Genomic DNA, 14,142 nt, shown 5'->3' with positions numbered 1-14,142 from the left:
GACGATCCCTCAAGAAGGACAAATCGTATGAGCAGGACTGCGCTTAAATACAATCAACTGCCCTCGCTCTCGTCCAAGGCCCTTCTGCCCAACTCCTCTGTACCAGTTGGCCTTTCTTTCCACCATGAAGCGCAAAGCCGAAGCCCAAGGGGCTGTCCAGAAACCCACCAAGAAGAAGTCCAAGGCTTGTACGTCGCAACCAACGCACACCTAAGGAGATACCCAGCCAGAAGCTGACCAATTCCCCTGAACAGCCAAGCCCTTGAGCCCCGAAGCAGTCAAGGCCAGATTCAGGAAAGGCCTGCTCGAGGACAAGGTCCTCCGACAGTACACGGACGAGTACGCCAAGTCGTCGCCATACAAGCATGCCGTCATCCACGACCTAGTCGACGACAAGCTGCTGCGCGCCGTGCGCCACGAGATCAAGGAGAACGTCTCCTTTACCCCCAAAGAAACAGACATCTACAAGATCCACCAGTCCGGCGACCTGGCCAACCTCGACGGGCTCGAGGATGAAGCCCTCTCCAAGCTGCCGTCGCTACTGGCCCTGCGCGACGCCATGTACTCGCAGCAGTTCCGAGACTACGTATCCCACATCACCGACTGCGGCCCCCTGAGTGGGAAGAAGACCGATCTGGCCATCAACGTGTACACACCGGGCTCGTTCCTTCTCTGCCACGACGACGTCATCGGCAGCAGGAAGGTCAGCTTCATCCTGTATCTCGTCGACCCTGATATCCCGTGGAAGCCGGAGTGGGGTGGTGCGCTGCGCCTGTTCCCCGTTGTCGACCGAAAAGGAAAGGATGGCGAGATGGCAAAGACGCCGGCAGCCGACGTGACCAAGGTCATCCCTCCGGCCTGGAACCAGCTCAGCTTCTTCGCTGTCCAGCCGGGCGAGAGCTTCCACGACGTCGAGGAGGTCTACCACGCCGAGAACGCCAAGCAGCTCAAAAAACAAGGCGGCCGCGTCCGCATGGCCATCAGCGGCTGGTTCCACATCCCGCAGCCTGGCGAGGATGGATACGTCAAGGGCGCCGAGGAGAAGGCGGCGGCAAACAGCAGCTTGATGCAGCTCCAGGGCAACCCAGACCAGTATGACACGCCGCAAGCGAAGCCTGTCGCCATCAAGCAGACAGACGCGTCTGAAGAATTCAACGAGGAGGATCTCGAGTTTCTTCTCAAATACATGGCGCCGACCTACCTCACTCCGGACACCCTTGAACAAATACAGGAACAGTTCGATGAGGAATCTAGCATTACGCTTGGCGATCTCCTCGGCAAGAAATTCGGCGCACGTTTACGTGAGTATGTTACCGCCGCGGAAAAGGAAACCCTGCCCGAAGACAGCTCCGAGATCGAGAAGGGCCAATGGAAGGTCGCCAAGCCGCCACACAAGCACCGCTTCCTCTACATGCAACCCTCCAAGTCGCCTTCAAAGAGCAGCAAGAAGGCGCCCAAGGAGAAGTCCCCGCTCCAAGAGTTGCTTGATGACTTTCTCCCTAGCCCGCAATTCCGCCGCTGGCTTCAGATGGCGACCAGCAGCACCATCGAGAACCACGACTTCCTTGCCCGCCGATTCCGACGCGGTAGGGATTATACTTTGGCCACTGGCCACGAGGGTAAGCCCCGTCTAGAGATCAACCTGGGGATCACCCCGACGACAGGCTGGGGCGACGAGGTGGACGAAGAAGAGGAGGAGGAGGCCGAGGCCCCCGCCAAGTCTCAAGGCAAGGACAAGGGCAAGGACAAGGGCAAGGACAAGAAGAAGGGCAAGGAGGAGGAAGAGCCCAAGGAGGCAGAGGAATTCGGTGGTCACGAGGTCTACATGGCCGGTGATGACGACAGTGCCGAGGATGCCGCCGTTTACAAGTCGAGCGGCGATGACGACAACATCCTGTTCTTCCAGGCGGCTTCTTGGAATAAGATGACCATCGTGCTGCGCGACAGCGGCACCCTCAAGTTCGTCAAGTACGTAAGTCGCAAGGCGCCAGGCGATCGCTGGGACATCTCGGGAACCCTAGACATTGAGGAGCAAGATGATGACGAAGAAGATGACGAGGAAGAGAACAAGGAGAAGACGGAGGACCCCAACGCACAGATAGGCGAGGATACCGAGGAGGAGTGGAATGGGTTCTCATCCTCGGCGGAAAGCGACTCAGAATAGATCAGATCAGGATTCTTCCGCATGTAGCAAGTTGCTCGGATGTCCCACGTAGGCGAAAGGGGGTCAAAATAGCGACGACAGTAATGATCAAAAAACCAACCCATATGACACAAACCCTGCTGCTCTTAGTTTTTGAAGTCCGCCTTGACGTCACAGCGCCTCAAGTGGCTTTGAATACATCGTGTCCACATCTTGTCATTTCATGCATAAGTCGTCTTCCTTCGTTCAAGTAACAAAGTTCTCGCAACTCGCTAATTACAGACATCCCTTCTTGGTTTAGTTTGTTCATCTACTGGCTAAGTCGCCACCCAGGAGCCCGGCTATAGCTTCTCGAGGCCCAGTCATGCCGAGCGCTTGTTGACGGTCTCGCGCAGCATGGTGATGACCTCGGAGGGGTCCTTGGCGCCGAAGACGGCGCTGCCGGCCACGATGACGTTGGCGCCCGCGTCGGCGGCCTGGTCAATGGTGCCGGGACCCAGCCCGCCGTCGACTTCGATGTTGAGGTTCGGGTACTTCTCGCGCAGGGCCTGGACCTTGGGCAGCTCCGAGGCCATGAACTTCTGGCCGCCGAAGCCGGGCTCGACCGTCATGATCAGAACCATCTGTTTTATCGCATCCGTTAGCGTGATCTTGTTCTTCTGATGTTTCTTTCTAGCCTCCCCCAGTACGTCAGGGGTGATAAGGGGCGATAGGCCTTTTTCTTACATCGGGTCTCTCCTTCTCGTCGGGGTTCTCGAGGATCTCATTAAGGACGTCGACGCCGGTTGCGGGCTTGAGGGCGATGCCGGCGAGCAGGCCGCAGTCGTGGATGTAGCGGATCAGCTCCTTGGGGTTGGTCTTCTGGTCCGACTTGCCCTCGGGGCTCTCGGCGGCCGAGGAGAAGGCGGCCTCGTAGTGGAAGCAGTACAGGTCGCAGCCGGCGTTCTTGAACTCCTTGACCCACTTCTTGGGCTCGGCGATCATCATGTGGCAGTCGAAGGTGCCGCGGCCGTACTTGGCGCTCGGGGGCTCGACGTGTTTCCTGACCTTGGCCACGACGGGGGCGCCGAAGGTGATGTTGGGCACAAAGTGGCCGTCCCTGATGATCGCCGCAGTAAGGTTCGGTCAGCCAATGACTTACGCAAGTCAACTAATAAACACAAGATAGAGCAGATAGCAGCATAAGTAGACATCTCTTTCTACTGCTGCTGCTGCCCATTCCCATCCATCTGGCTACATCCAGCTATGGAGTAGCAGTACCCAGTCGCAGGCTTCGGTTTCGGACCTCTTGCTATACTTACATGATATCTACATGCAACCAATCGGCGCCCTGCTCCATAGTCCTCACACAGTCCGCGCCCAGTTGAGCAAAGTCAGCCGAGAGGATGGACGGGGCGATGATTGCCTTGGGAGCCATGGTGGAGGTGGTTGCACGACAAGCTTTCTGACAAGGTCGTTCGTAGGTCGAGAAGATGGATTGAAAAGGTAGAAATTGGGGGGTCGATAAATATTACAGCTCGATCTCACACTTGACTCTCTGCTAGTATCATGGGTAGATCCGATCAAAATTCAAAAGAATATTGAAACACCGGAGCATAGGCAGGATCGCGGGGCAGCTTTGCGCTTCGTCATGGTGGGGTTCCGTGGGGCAGCTTTCGGAGGCTCGGAGCACATGTTTTTTTGGTTCTTTTTTTTTTCTTTTCTTTCTCCTCCCCAATGGGATGGGATCGTACCACTTTGCTCACATGTCTTCATAATAGAGACGTCAGGTTGCTCCTGATACACACCGGATGCCCTTCCATCAGAGCATCGCTTGCTATTCTACCGCAAATACCCGGGCGTGGATGAGGCCTACTCATCTAGTTTGTCTAGCAGTCGGTTGGTCTGTGCCACCACCATCTCACATAGGCAGAAGTCACTTCGGACTATTCAATCCTTCGTCTCTTCATCTCTTCCGGGAAATAAGGCTACCTATGCTTTTTGCTTGCCATGTCACGAACCTCGTGCTGTTATACAACCGTCGATGGGAGGATTCTAGCTGATATCCGAGTACTCATCTGTCTACTCTTCAGCATCGGCAGCCTCAGCGGCCTCCTCAACCTCGTCATCATCATCAAAGCTTCCGGCCGGCACCTCGTACAGACGCAGGATCGACTTGTTAGGGTCCTTGACAAGCACGAACTTGCCCTCCTCGCGCTTGAGGCACATATCCGCAATGGTACGGACGATGCCCCAGCCGTTGGACACCGACAGGTTCATCTGGTTGGCAAAGTCACGAGGCTTCCAGCCAATAACTCCCAGAATGACGTGCTTGTCGTTGGTCTTGGGGCTGACACGGGACACGAAACTGGTAGTACATTAGTAAACATGCATGTAGAGAGAGCATCCATCGCGGAATCCACTCACCCAATCTTCATAACGTCGGCCTTGGCCAAGATGCTCTGCACCGTCCATCGGGCGAGCTTGACGCTGTTGTTCTTCATCTCAGTAGCTACAACGGCACCGCGCTGGGTAGCCAGCTTGCTTCTCCAGTCTAAGGCGCCGCCGCTACCTTGCGCCTTGTTGTCGAACTCATTGAGCGCCTTGACCGTCACGTACTGGTCCTCTCCGCTAATGGCATTCTTTTGAACAGCATCCAGCTCGGTTCGCACAACAATGTACATGGGCTCCTCCTCGTTGAGCGAAAGGTCGAACTTGCGGTACTTGTAAGTCTTGCTGGCCGGGGGCTCGGTCTCTTCCGAAGAGTTGTAGAACGGGTTCTCGTGCTGCATGTCTACACGCTGCGACTCGTTCTCCAGCACAACCTGGTTGGCGAAGTTGTGGTTGATGTATGTAGCTTCCTCGGCAAGAGCGATAGGGTGGTTGATGGCCTCCTTGCTGCCCTCCTCAAGAGGAGCGTCGGCTGCGTTCTCGTTGACCGTCACCATGTCGAGGGCGGCGCTGTCACGCTTGTCCATGAAGATCTTGTTGCCCTGTCGTACAATGACGATATCCCAGGGGTAAACGGAGCGAGGCGAGCACATCAGCATGGACAGAATGCTATCGGTGGCGAAAATGGTGGCCTCATCCTTCTCTGCGAGCTCCTGGATGACGGGATCCGAAGAAGTCGTAACGTTGTATGTGGCACGATCGAGGGCGGTGAGCCTCCTCTCGGTAGCCTTAACGGGCGCCTTGTCAAAAGAGCGATCATAATGGTAGAGGAAACCGTAGCTGTCCACATCCTCGCCCTCGTCGGTATCGAGGTTGAGCTTGGCAAGTCGGTTGAAATCGATCTCTTCCAGCAACTGCCAGTCTGCCTTGATGTTAATACTTGCATCTCGGTTGCGCTGCGGCTTGTCGTAGTCCTTCCAGCCGAAGCGTCGACCGCCCCTATTGGCGTTGCCACGGCCACGGCTGCTGTAGTTGTCGTAGCCACCCTGGCCACCTCGGCCACCTCGTCCTCCAACCTGGCCACCACGGCCTCTGGCACCTTGCTGGGCGCCACGCGCTCCACGGCCACCTCGTGTGAAGATGGCGCCACGGCCGTATCGGGTCTTAGTTGGCTCTCTGCTGACGACAGAGAAGGAAGCCTCGTCGGCTTCGGTGACCGGGGCGGTGAAGATGGCGGCGGTTCCAGCACCGTAGATCTGTTGGTCTAAAGTGGAGGTTATGTCAGTCAGTGATTGCTTTGGGTTTTGGCTTGTGCGCGCCGTGATACGATGCCGGTGGGTTCGGGCATACCTCTGTAGTTCCTGTTGTACTGCTGTCGGCCACCACGCTCGCTTTTGCTGTCGGTTGTCCAATCGGCCATGCGACCCAGCTTGTCGCCCTTGGAGAAGGGAGCGTAGGGGACGCCGTTCAGAGTCGTCTCTGTGACAGCAGGAGGGCCCCATCCATCCTCGGCGGGGAGGGCCGCAATCAAGTCGGCCAAAGAGGACGTCATGTTGAAATCCGATGTGTGAAAGATATGAAGAAAACAAGCAATCAGATAACGATACCTGATTATCTTCCTTCACGGCGTGGAGTTGGCTGTGAAGGTTCTAGCAGTTTTCGGCCGTCGTTTCGAGAGAGCGGGCGATTGGGTGGTTGACCCAAAGAAAATGTTGCGGGCGCCTCGAATTTCGCACTTTCAATTTTGGTGGGGTGAGTGCCAGTGGGAGGGGAGGGACGACTCAGCGAAAAGTGGCCGTGCTTGCTTGCTTGCTTTGCTTGGTGGGGCGGGCGCCATTGGGGGAAATGACTTGGAACTTGCAGGTGCATTGGAACTTGCAGGTGCATTGGAACTTGCAGGTGCATTGGAACTTGCAGGTGCATTGGAACTTGCTGTCTTCTACACAACCTGCCATCAAGTACTTTCTCACAAAAGCAAACAGGCGATTCGCATCCGTGGCATAGCATGGTAGTACGCAGATATGCAGAAGTATTGGCCAGCCAGAGACCTCACACAGGGCATAACTCGTCTCTCTCTCTCTTTTTCTCTATATATGTGTATGTATGGCTGTAAACCGCACTATGTAGCCAGCTATCAAGTAGACCGGGCTTTAGATAAAGGGGTTTGACACGGCAATGCGTTCGGCAGACAGCAGGTAGCAAGACGCTCTTCACTTCCAAGCAAAACGTTCTAGTAGATGTACTCCGGCTTGGTGCTCAACACCGCATTGAGCGCATCTCGGACCTCAAATTCCTCCATAACCGCTCCGAATCTGCGCGCACAAAGGGTCAGTGACAGTTCCGTTATTAACCAACGACGAGTAAACTTTCAAAGGGGGTTTGGCCTACCCGTAACACCGAACCTTGCCCTTAAGCTCGTCCGCCAGCTTCCGAAACTCTTCGGGTCTTATCTCTGACAATCTGGGATGCGCCAGAATCATGCCCCAGGCCATGACGGGTGTGATCTCGCCGTCCAGGTCGAGTTTCCGACTCAGGTCCAGCAGCGTCGCCAAGTCGCCCTTGGAGAGTTCCCACGTGCGTTGGCCCGACTTGCCCTCCTCGGAGCGCGTGTGGCTGTAACCGAAGGGTATGTCGTTGGTCAGCTTGTCAACCGGCTCCGGCGGGCAGCTGGCCATGAGCGTGTGGCCACAGGGCTCGCCCGTTCCGTCCCTTGCTCTGTCTACTAGGTAGGGCATGTGATCCATACACGGCCTCTCGAGACTACAACACCTCCTCAAGGCTGCAATTAGTTACACTGATCATGACAAAGTACTTTGTTGTGTTCTATTGCATCCGCAATTCAGGGGCATGCTTTGTCTCCCTCTCACCATTTGGCACGGACAGGGCGCAGCGCAAGGGGGGGAGTGTTTTAAAGGGCAAGCCCTCGTTATTGAGGGGGTGGTGACATATATGCCTTCGAAGGGTCAACGGGGCTCTCGTACGTTAAGACGAAATCTACGCCAACCTGGTCGTAATCAACGCGGCCGTGCTGCTGCTGCTGCTGCTGGGAATGCTGCTGGCTCGTACTCCGCCCGTGGTGCGAGTTTTGTTGCTGATAGTGCGGCATCCCTTGCGAAGACGCCGACAGCGGTATAGATTGTGATGTTAACGGTGGGGTATAGGTCGTGGCAGACCCGGGTGCGTAGCTGCCACCGGACACGCTGGCACTCGATGTATAGCCGAGGCTCGGGTTGCTGAGCACGTCGTCCATCCGGCCAGGCGAGGCCACGGGAATGCCATTTTGATTTAGGAGGCCTTTGAGCTGCTTGTTCTCCTCAGCTAGTTTGTCTTTGTCCTGCGACACATTGGAGTAAATCTCCTTTAGTCGTAACACTTCGTCCTCGAGCGCCTTGATGTATAACTCTTTCCGCTCTCGATGCGTTCTGCGGCTGGTCATCAGCAGAGCTCATACAACGGCGGCACGCGAGGTTAGGGGTACGTGCTGAATTTACCTTTGGGCCTGCCTGTTCAATTCCTGTCGCCTTGTAAGCGCGGGCTTGCTATCCGGTTTCGGACCTCGTCGCTTTGCCGGCTGGCCATCTCTCGTTGTCCGCTTCTCCGACAAAGTCTTCAAAAAGCCCAGATTCAGAGACGACAGTGGGCTCTTGTCTTGGCCGTTGCCATGGACGTGGCCACCCGAATGCGCCTGGGGCGACGATGAAGACGACATGGATTGTGTCTGTTCATACAACGAACCCAACGACGGTTTGCGACGGTTAGGGGAGCTATAATACGTCGGAGGCGACGGATAGCTTCCCGCTACAGGGCCAAAGTCAGTCGTCACCCTTGCCATACTGGTTGTAAGTCGAGTAATGCAGAGGCTGCCACCGTTGGACAGTCACGAAGAGGAAGATGCTTGGCTTTTCTGTGGCTTGGGTCGTGGTAATATAGTAGCAGGGCCCGCTCAATGCTTCGGTATGTCATCCGAAAAAGAATAGATGGAGAGTGACCCTGAAAGCCGGCAAGAGGTGGAGGCGCGAAGGGTAAGTAAATGTATCACGCACCTTGAGTCCGATCAGCGAATCTGGAGAACCCCTCAGCTCGCCGGGAATGGTTCGTTCTGGAGCCGGTGAGAGGAAACAGGGTATTCCCCGGCCAAGCGCTGCCACAAGCAAAATGCCGTTTCAACCAGTGTTGTGAGATCCTCGTCGCGTCGCTTGGCGCTGCCACCAAGTTGCAGTATACGCAATGTTTGGGTGGGAAGGGATCTACGCTTTCCGTGTCGGAAGCAAGGTACACAGGATAGTAGATGCTTCTTAAGGTGCCAGATCGTGTGTCGGCGCCGGTTTTGCGCTACGGTGATAGCCAATTAGTGTGGCGTGGGCGAGCAAATCCCGATAGACTAGGAAGAATCACGCAAAATCGGTCGCGATGCACATTGACAAGGTAAGGCCTCGGGCTGTATTTATGCAGAAGAAGGAAAAGTAAGTGGACAGCAGAGATGATGCACCGCCGTGTATTTCAGGTTCATAACCACGACAACCAAATGCGCAGCATGGCACGCGAGAGGGGTAGATATACACCAATAGTCTTATTAGACTGGAAGCTTTGCCCCTTCGTACCCTTCACACTTACTTACAGGAGAGAGTTCCGCCCAGGACGAGAGCAGGGGTTTCAAGTCTGGCCATGCGTTCACCACAGCACCGCGTCTTGAACAAAGTTTGAAGTTGACCGCTAGGAACTCTACATGGCCTCTCTCGTTCGGCAAGTAAGCGGAACGAACGGACTGCCGGTGCACGTGTAGCTGAACACAGCCTCGCTACTACGGCCAAGACCAAGGTCTCAAGGTCCTCCTGATAGCTTCTCCGGTATAGGAAAGAAGGCAAAGTACGGGTCCACGCTCTAGGTCAGCAGTAGCGGTGGCAGTGTGCAGTCGTTCTGGCTGTCCCAGGACCCAGGACGAAAGGTGATTTGCTATTCTCAGCAGGACGGACGACGGCGATGACGTTCAACGTCTAGCGACTGAATTGTGAATCTGTTTCAAAATCGCCATGCGGTTTCAAGACACACAAGCAACCGCCAAGGCATCGCCTCGGGATCATGCAGGACACAAGAGATGGCTTCTATCATGCAAAGTCCAGATGCATTCGTGATTCATATACACCTGCACTTCTACTCCAGTCTATCCGCCAACACTGCCAGCTACGTGTCGGATGTGCGCAAGTTACTTTGTGTAGTCTGTTCACCTCGGCAATTCGCATCTTATTGTTTGCAGGCCCTAACAATCACCACTCAACGAGAATGGGAACGTGAACGTACCGGCCCGAGGGTGGGTCTTCCCTTGATGCCAAACACGCTAACCCAAGTGCAACTGTCATCACGGGTGATGCTGACAGATGTCAGTCGACTCCAGATGGTTATACTTTCCACCCGCCACTTTAAAATGGACGAGAGTATGTAGAGAACCATGTTTATCTTGAACTGCTGATACTGGCGGAAGCGACTCCAGTGGCCTGGTGCCTTCTTTTTCTCTCTCTGCGCCTGCTTGCAGCGAGGACCTTTCTGCCCGTCTGGGTGTGCTAACAGCCCAACACTTCCGAGGTCCGGTCACTGCTTGGTGGGCTCCTCATCCCACAAGCTAATAAACTCGCGAGCATCAGTCCAGACTGGCTGATACACGATCTGAAGCGGGCCCGGATCTGACATTGCCCATCGTCAAGCCTCCTTCGAGCCCATCCGCTATATTACAAGTAGCATATCACTGGAAGAATACCCTCGAGATCCTCCCCTACTTCTCATTCATATATATATATATATATTCACAGAAGCCAGCAATAATTCGGCAAATCCTTCCCTCTTTGTGAGTGCAAGAAGGATGCTTTCGCACATCAGAGGCACGCTCATTGTGTTGCCCTGGGTACTCTACCTCGGCGTGGCAGACCTGATTCTTTGCCTGCTGCTGCCCGTTAAAGCATTCGTCCCAGACCTCGTCTACGAACTCTCGTCCCACATTGCTTATTCAGTCTGGGCTTGGGTGCAGGCCATCTTCGAGAAATTCAATGGTGCGAAAATCGCTGTTTCAGGCGACCGCTTGCCCAACGGGGAATCAGCCATTGTGATTTGCAATCACGTGGCCTGGACCGATTTTTACATGATCCAGAAGCTGGCGATGGAAGCAGAGATGCTTGGAAGGTGCCGCTGGTTCGCAAAGATTCAACTTCGTGCAGTGCCATTCCTGGGATGGGGGATCTGGGCCATCGGGATGCCCATGGTCTCTAGAAATTGGATGAAGGACCAGAGAGAGCTTAGCAGAGTCTTTGGCGGCATCGTCGACAGAAAGTGGCCAACATGGCTGGTCAGTTTCAGCGAGGCTACTCGATTCACGAAACAGAAATATATCGAGTCGAGGCTCTGGTGCGAGGAGAATGACCGCCCTTTACCTCAGCATCTTCTCTATCCCAGAACAAAGGGTTTCGTCACTACTGTGCAGCATCTGAGAAAGGCACCGCACGTCAAGGCTGTTTATGATCTTACAATTGCCTACCAACACGGCGACAAATTCCACGAAGCGCCAAACATATGGGAAACATTAAGCCTTCCCGGAATCTCGAAGGGGAATGGCTACAAGTTTGCAGTCCACGCGCGACGGTTCCCGCTCGAGGAGCTACCCCATACGGACGAAGAGCTTGTTAGATGGATCGAGCAACGGTGGATCGAGAAGGGCAATTGGTTAGAGCAACAACGAGTTGAGTGGTCTGAACCATGCGCATAGCACTTTTGGCCGAAACCTGCTGCCAAGACGCGCCCCCGAGGATTGATTGCAAAGAACTTGGGTCCCGAAAGCTACCGTGTATCATCCGGCAGTTGCAGGCTCGTTTGCCCAAAACCCAAACGTACGTCCCGCCCGATCTGTTGCATGACGCCGCAGAGCTTCCCGCTAGAGTCCGTCTTCCCAGGACGTCATGCGCGGCGGTGTGGTGCAAGTACATGCAGTTCCCGCGGCAGAGCACCAGAAATTTTGTACAACGAACGGGCCAGGTGCATCTGATTGCTTTGTTCCCTTCATGCAGTTATTATTGGTTAGTGCGCAGGTACAGCTCCGACTGTAAGGGAAAAGTGGCCTGAACATCAAACGATAGCCTACGACTGCTGGAGGAGGCATCGTCCGACACCCACATGATGGTGCATCATTCACATAGTAGCACCCTTCGTCACGGCCTGTATGATGCCTGATCCCATGGCCTAGCAAGAGGCTGTGCCATGACGGCTTGCTTGCTCAATCTCTTCGCGCCTAGTACATATATTAATATCAGGATTGTTTCGAAACTCTCCAGATGGAGGGTCGGTACCATATCTTACCGTCAGACCGGCTGCAAAGCCGGCTGACAACGGGCTAGGTGTGTGGTTGTGTTTTGTTTATCGGTCGATTTGTCCATGCAAAGCCTCGGGATGCGAGGGGTAACTTTCAGGTTCGGGATTGGCCAGTGGTGGCTGGGATACGGCAGCAAATACATCATGTGCAGCCATCACTAATGCAAGGCGAGATTCCAGCTGCGCATATAGTCAGAGTTCACCTGGGGTGTTCCTCATCTGACCGAACCCACAGGACTTCGTAGGATCATGGTAGCATCTAGTTGGTGGGCGTCAGGGCCGGGGCCGTTGCGCAGCGACTCCCCGACTGCTTGATACTTGTGATATGCGACGAGGTCGTTTTCAACTCGTGCAGGGGGGCTCCGAAGGCTACCATGACCTGCTGCTTACCGTACAATATATCAAGCGCGCCGGCCCAGGACGGTACTAGATCATGCATGACTGGGAGGGTGGTAATGGAGGTATGGTGCCGCGTATGGGCCGGCGGAGCTTCATTGCTGCTATGGAGTCAGGTATTTTACCATCATCGTCAGATAGACCCCAGCTACGTACGTACTGGCGACGAGGGGTTTCAGGATGATTGGTGGTCACTCGTCAGATTGCTTTGTGTGGAACCAGCCTGAAGAGATAGATCAATCTCCATGATGAGGGTCGATCTGAAAATAGGTTCTGCATCTGACGAAAGCTATGGTAAATCGTCTCACTCCCGAGAGAGCTCTGGTTAGTGGGGGTGGCCAACGGTGGTGGTAGTAGTAGTAGTAGTAGTAGTAGTAGCAGTAGTAGTAGTAGGCTGGCGCAACGGCTCGAAACTGTCTCGTTCGACGAACGCGGCTGTCGTGTAGCCCAATACTCTGCTCGCATCATTCAGGATAACAATGGACAAGATGAAACCAAATCAACAGTTCAGGGCAATTTAAGCCCTACGTCGCCTAGGCCAACGATTGAATCACGCCCCCGAGTTTTCCCTTCCTGTTCTTCCTTCAGCCGATGCATACTTGGTCGGATATGCTATACAAGGCGTGTTATTCACAACAACAGATTGGCCTGGGAACGCTCATCAATTCAAAGGGCACCCTTGCAAAGCAGCTGCAGCATCGGCAATTCCATCAGCAACGAAAGTCAGCAGTCGAGTCGGGTCACACCTTGGAAAGCTTGGAAAGTTGGAGATCTGACCCACGCTGGGCTGCCACGTAGGAAACCCTCCTGAGCTTTCGGCTCCCCTGAAGGGGCACTTCGGGGGGCACGTTCTTATACTTAGCCTAGACAATCTGGGTTGTGAGGTGAGGTAAGGAGAAACAACAGTGGGGGAAATACGACATGTCACTGGCCCAATCCGCCTGTTGCCCACCTCGCCGGCTCCTCCGACCCTACCAGCCTGCCTTTCTCCTCATTCATCGGCTGCCCCCCATACGCTTTCTCAGACAAGATGATGTCGATAGATGGTGGATTGGGCAACTGGAGGCGGATATATCGTCCCTACTTAGTAGTAAGAATAGACAAGCCCATCTGCAAGTAGGTACATGGATGGATGCATCTTACTTACTCAGATTCCATGCCCTCTGCAACCACATACATACCACATACATACATGCCATGCCATCCATCACATTATTACATTTACCGCACAACCTAGACAACCAAGCAGCGACCAACTTACTTACTGTGTGCACCAATAAACAGAAATAGCCCCACCACTGCCTCCAAGTGGATTGGGGAATCTGGACGGATTTCTGGACGGATATCCCATTGGGCCCAACTACCCCTGCAAGCGAGACCGTTTTCCTCCTCTCACGCGTCCAGTAGCTTTTCTTTGCACCATCTTTTTCACACGATCACGTGGAAAGGACTGTCCTCGGATTAGCGGCCGCCCTGTTAACGTTAACGGACGCACTCGCCGGCCAGGCAGATCCATCCACTCGATTCCTGGTTGCGCATGAAGACTACTAAATGCCTAGCCTAGTTCAACTGCTCCAACCCTACCTGATCCAGGCGGGAAAGAGGAAATTCCCAATTGATGGGAAGCCAAGGTATCCAGCGAATATTCCCATCGAAGCCCCCTGATTGCATCAATGGGGGACGATGGAAGCAGCAGCACGCAGCAGCACGCAGCAGGAGGAAAGAGAGCCGACAGGTGATACTTGATGCACCGTAACGCTTGGAAAGTTCGAGACACAGAAACACATGAGGAGACGGCTGTACAGCCATGGCCCAGAGATGGTAAAGCATGAACTTTCGAATTCCTTTTCCTTCGCTGAGACCAATCGGGAATGGCATCGGGA

At 54.5% G+C, this 14,142-nt stretch overlaps 5 protein-coding genes across 5 annotated transcripts; 2 read left to right on the top strand and 3 right to left on the bottom strand.

Moving 5' to 3' along the window:
* Window positions 1-124: 124 nt before the first annotated feature.
* On the top strand, window positions 125-2,164 carry PG998_001013 (uncharacterized protein; the record flags this gene model as incomplete). The annotated part of the gene is made up of 2 exons (XM_066867831.1): window positions 125-188; window positions 255-2,164. 2 exons carry the CDS (start codon window positions 125-127, stop codon window positions 2,162-2,164), a joined length of 1,974 nt encoding a protein of 657 aa, XP_066736246.1.
* A 341-nt stretch (window positions 2,165-2,505) lies between these two features.
* Window positions 2,506-3,560, bottom strand: PG998_001012 (ribulose-phosphate 3-epimerase; the record flags this gene model as incomplete). Its single annotated transcript, XM_066867830.1, has 3 exons — window positions 2,506-2,766; window positions 2,870-3,242; window positions 3,445-3,560. 3 exons carry the CDS (start codon window positions 3,558-3,560, stop codon window positions 2,506-2,508), a joined length of 750 nt encoding a protein of 249 aa, XP_066736245.1.
* Window positions 3,561-4,204: 644 nt separating this feature from the next.
* On the bottom strand, window positions 4,205-6,065 carry PG998_001011 (uncharacterized protein; the record flags this gene model as incomplete). Its single annotated transcript, XM_066867829.1, has 3 exons — window positions 4,205-4,490; window positions 4,550-5,777; window positions 5,864-6,065. 3 exons carry the CDS (start codon window positions 6,063-6,065, stop codon window positions 4,205-4,207), a joined length of 1,716 nt encoding a protein of 571 aa, XP_066736244.1.
* Window positions 6,066-6,743: 678 nt separating this feature from the next.
* Window positions 6,744-8,222, bottom strand: PG998_001010 (uncharacterized protein; the record flags this gene model as incomplete). The annotated part of the gene is made up of 4 exons (XM_066867828.1): window positions 6,744-6,825; window positions 6,902-7,273; window positions 7,459-7,935; window positions 8,005-8,222. 4 exons carry the CDS (start codon window positions 8,220-8,222, stop codon window positions 6,744-6,746), a joined length of 1,149 nt encoding a protein of 382 aa, XP_066736243.1.
* A 2,145-nt stretch (window positions 8,223-10,367) lies between these two features.
* Window positions 10,368-11,264, top strand: PG998_001009 (uncharacterized protein; the record flags this gene model as incomplete). Its single annotated transcript, XM_066867827.1, has 1 exon — window positions 10,368-11,264. The coding sequence occupies one exon, from the start codon at window positions 10,368-10,370 to the stop codon at window positions 11,262-11,264; it is 897 nt and encodes a 298-aa protein (XP_066736242.1).
* Window positions 11,265-14,142: the final 2,878 nt, after the last annotated feature.

Source organism: Apiospora kogelbergensis, assembly GCF_038363985.1.
Source record: "Apiospora kogelbergensis strain CBS 113332 chromosome Unknown utg000001l_segment0_segment0, whole genome shotgun sequence".
NCBI classification, from domain to species: domain Eukaryota; kingdom Fungi; phylum Ascomycota; class Sordariomycetes; order Amphisphaeriales; family Apiosporaceae; genus Apiospora; species Apiospora kogelbergensis.
Note: the sequence above shows the minus strand (reverse complement) of the source record. Positions and strands in the feature narration are given on the sequence as shown.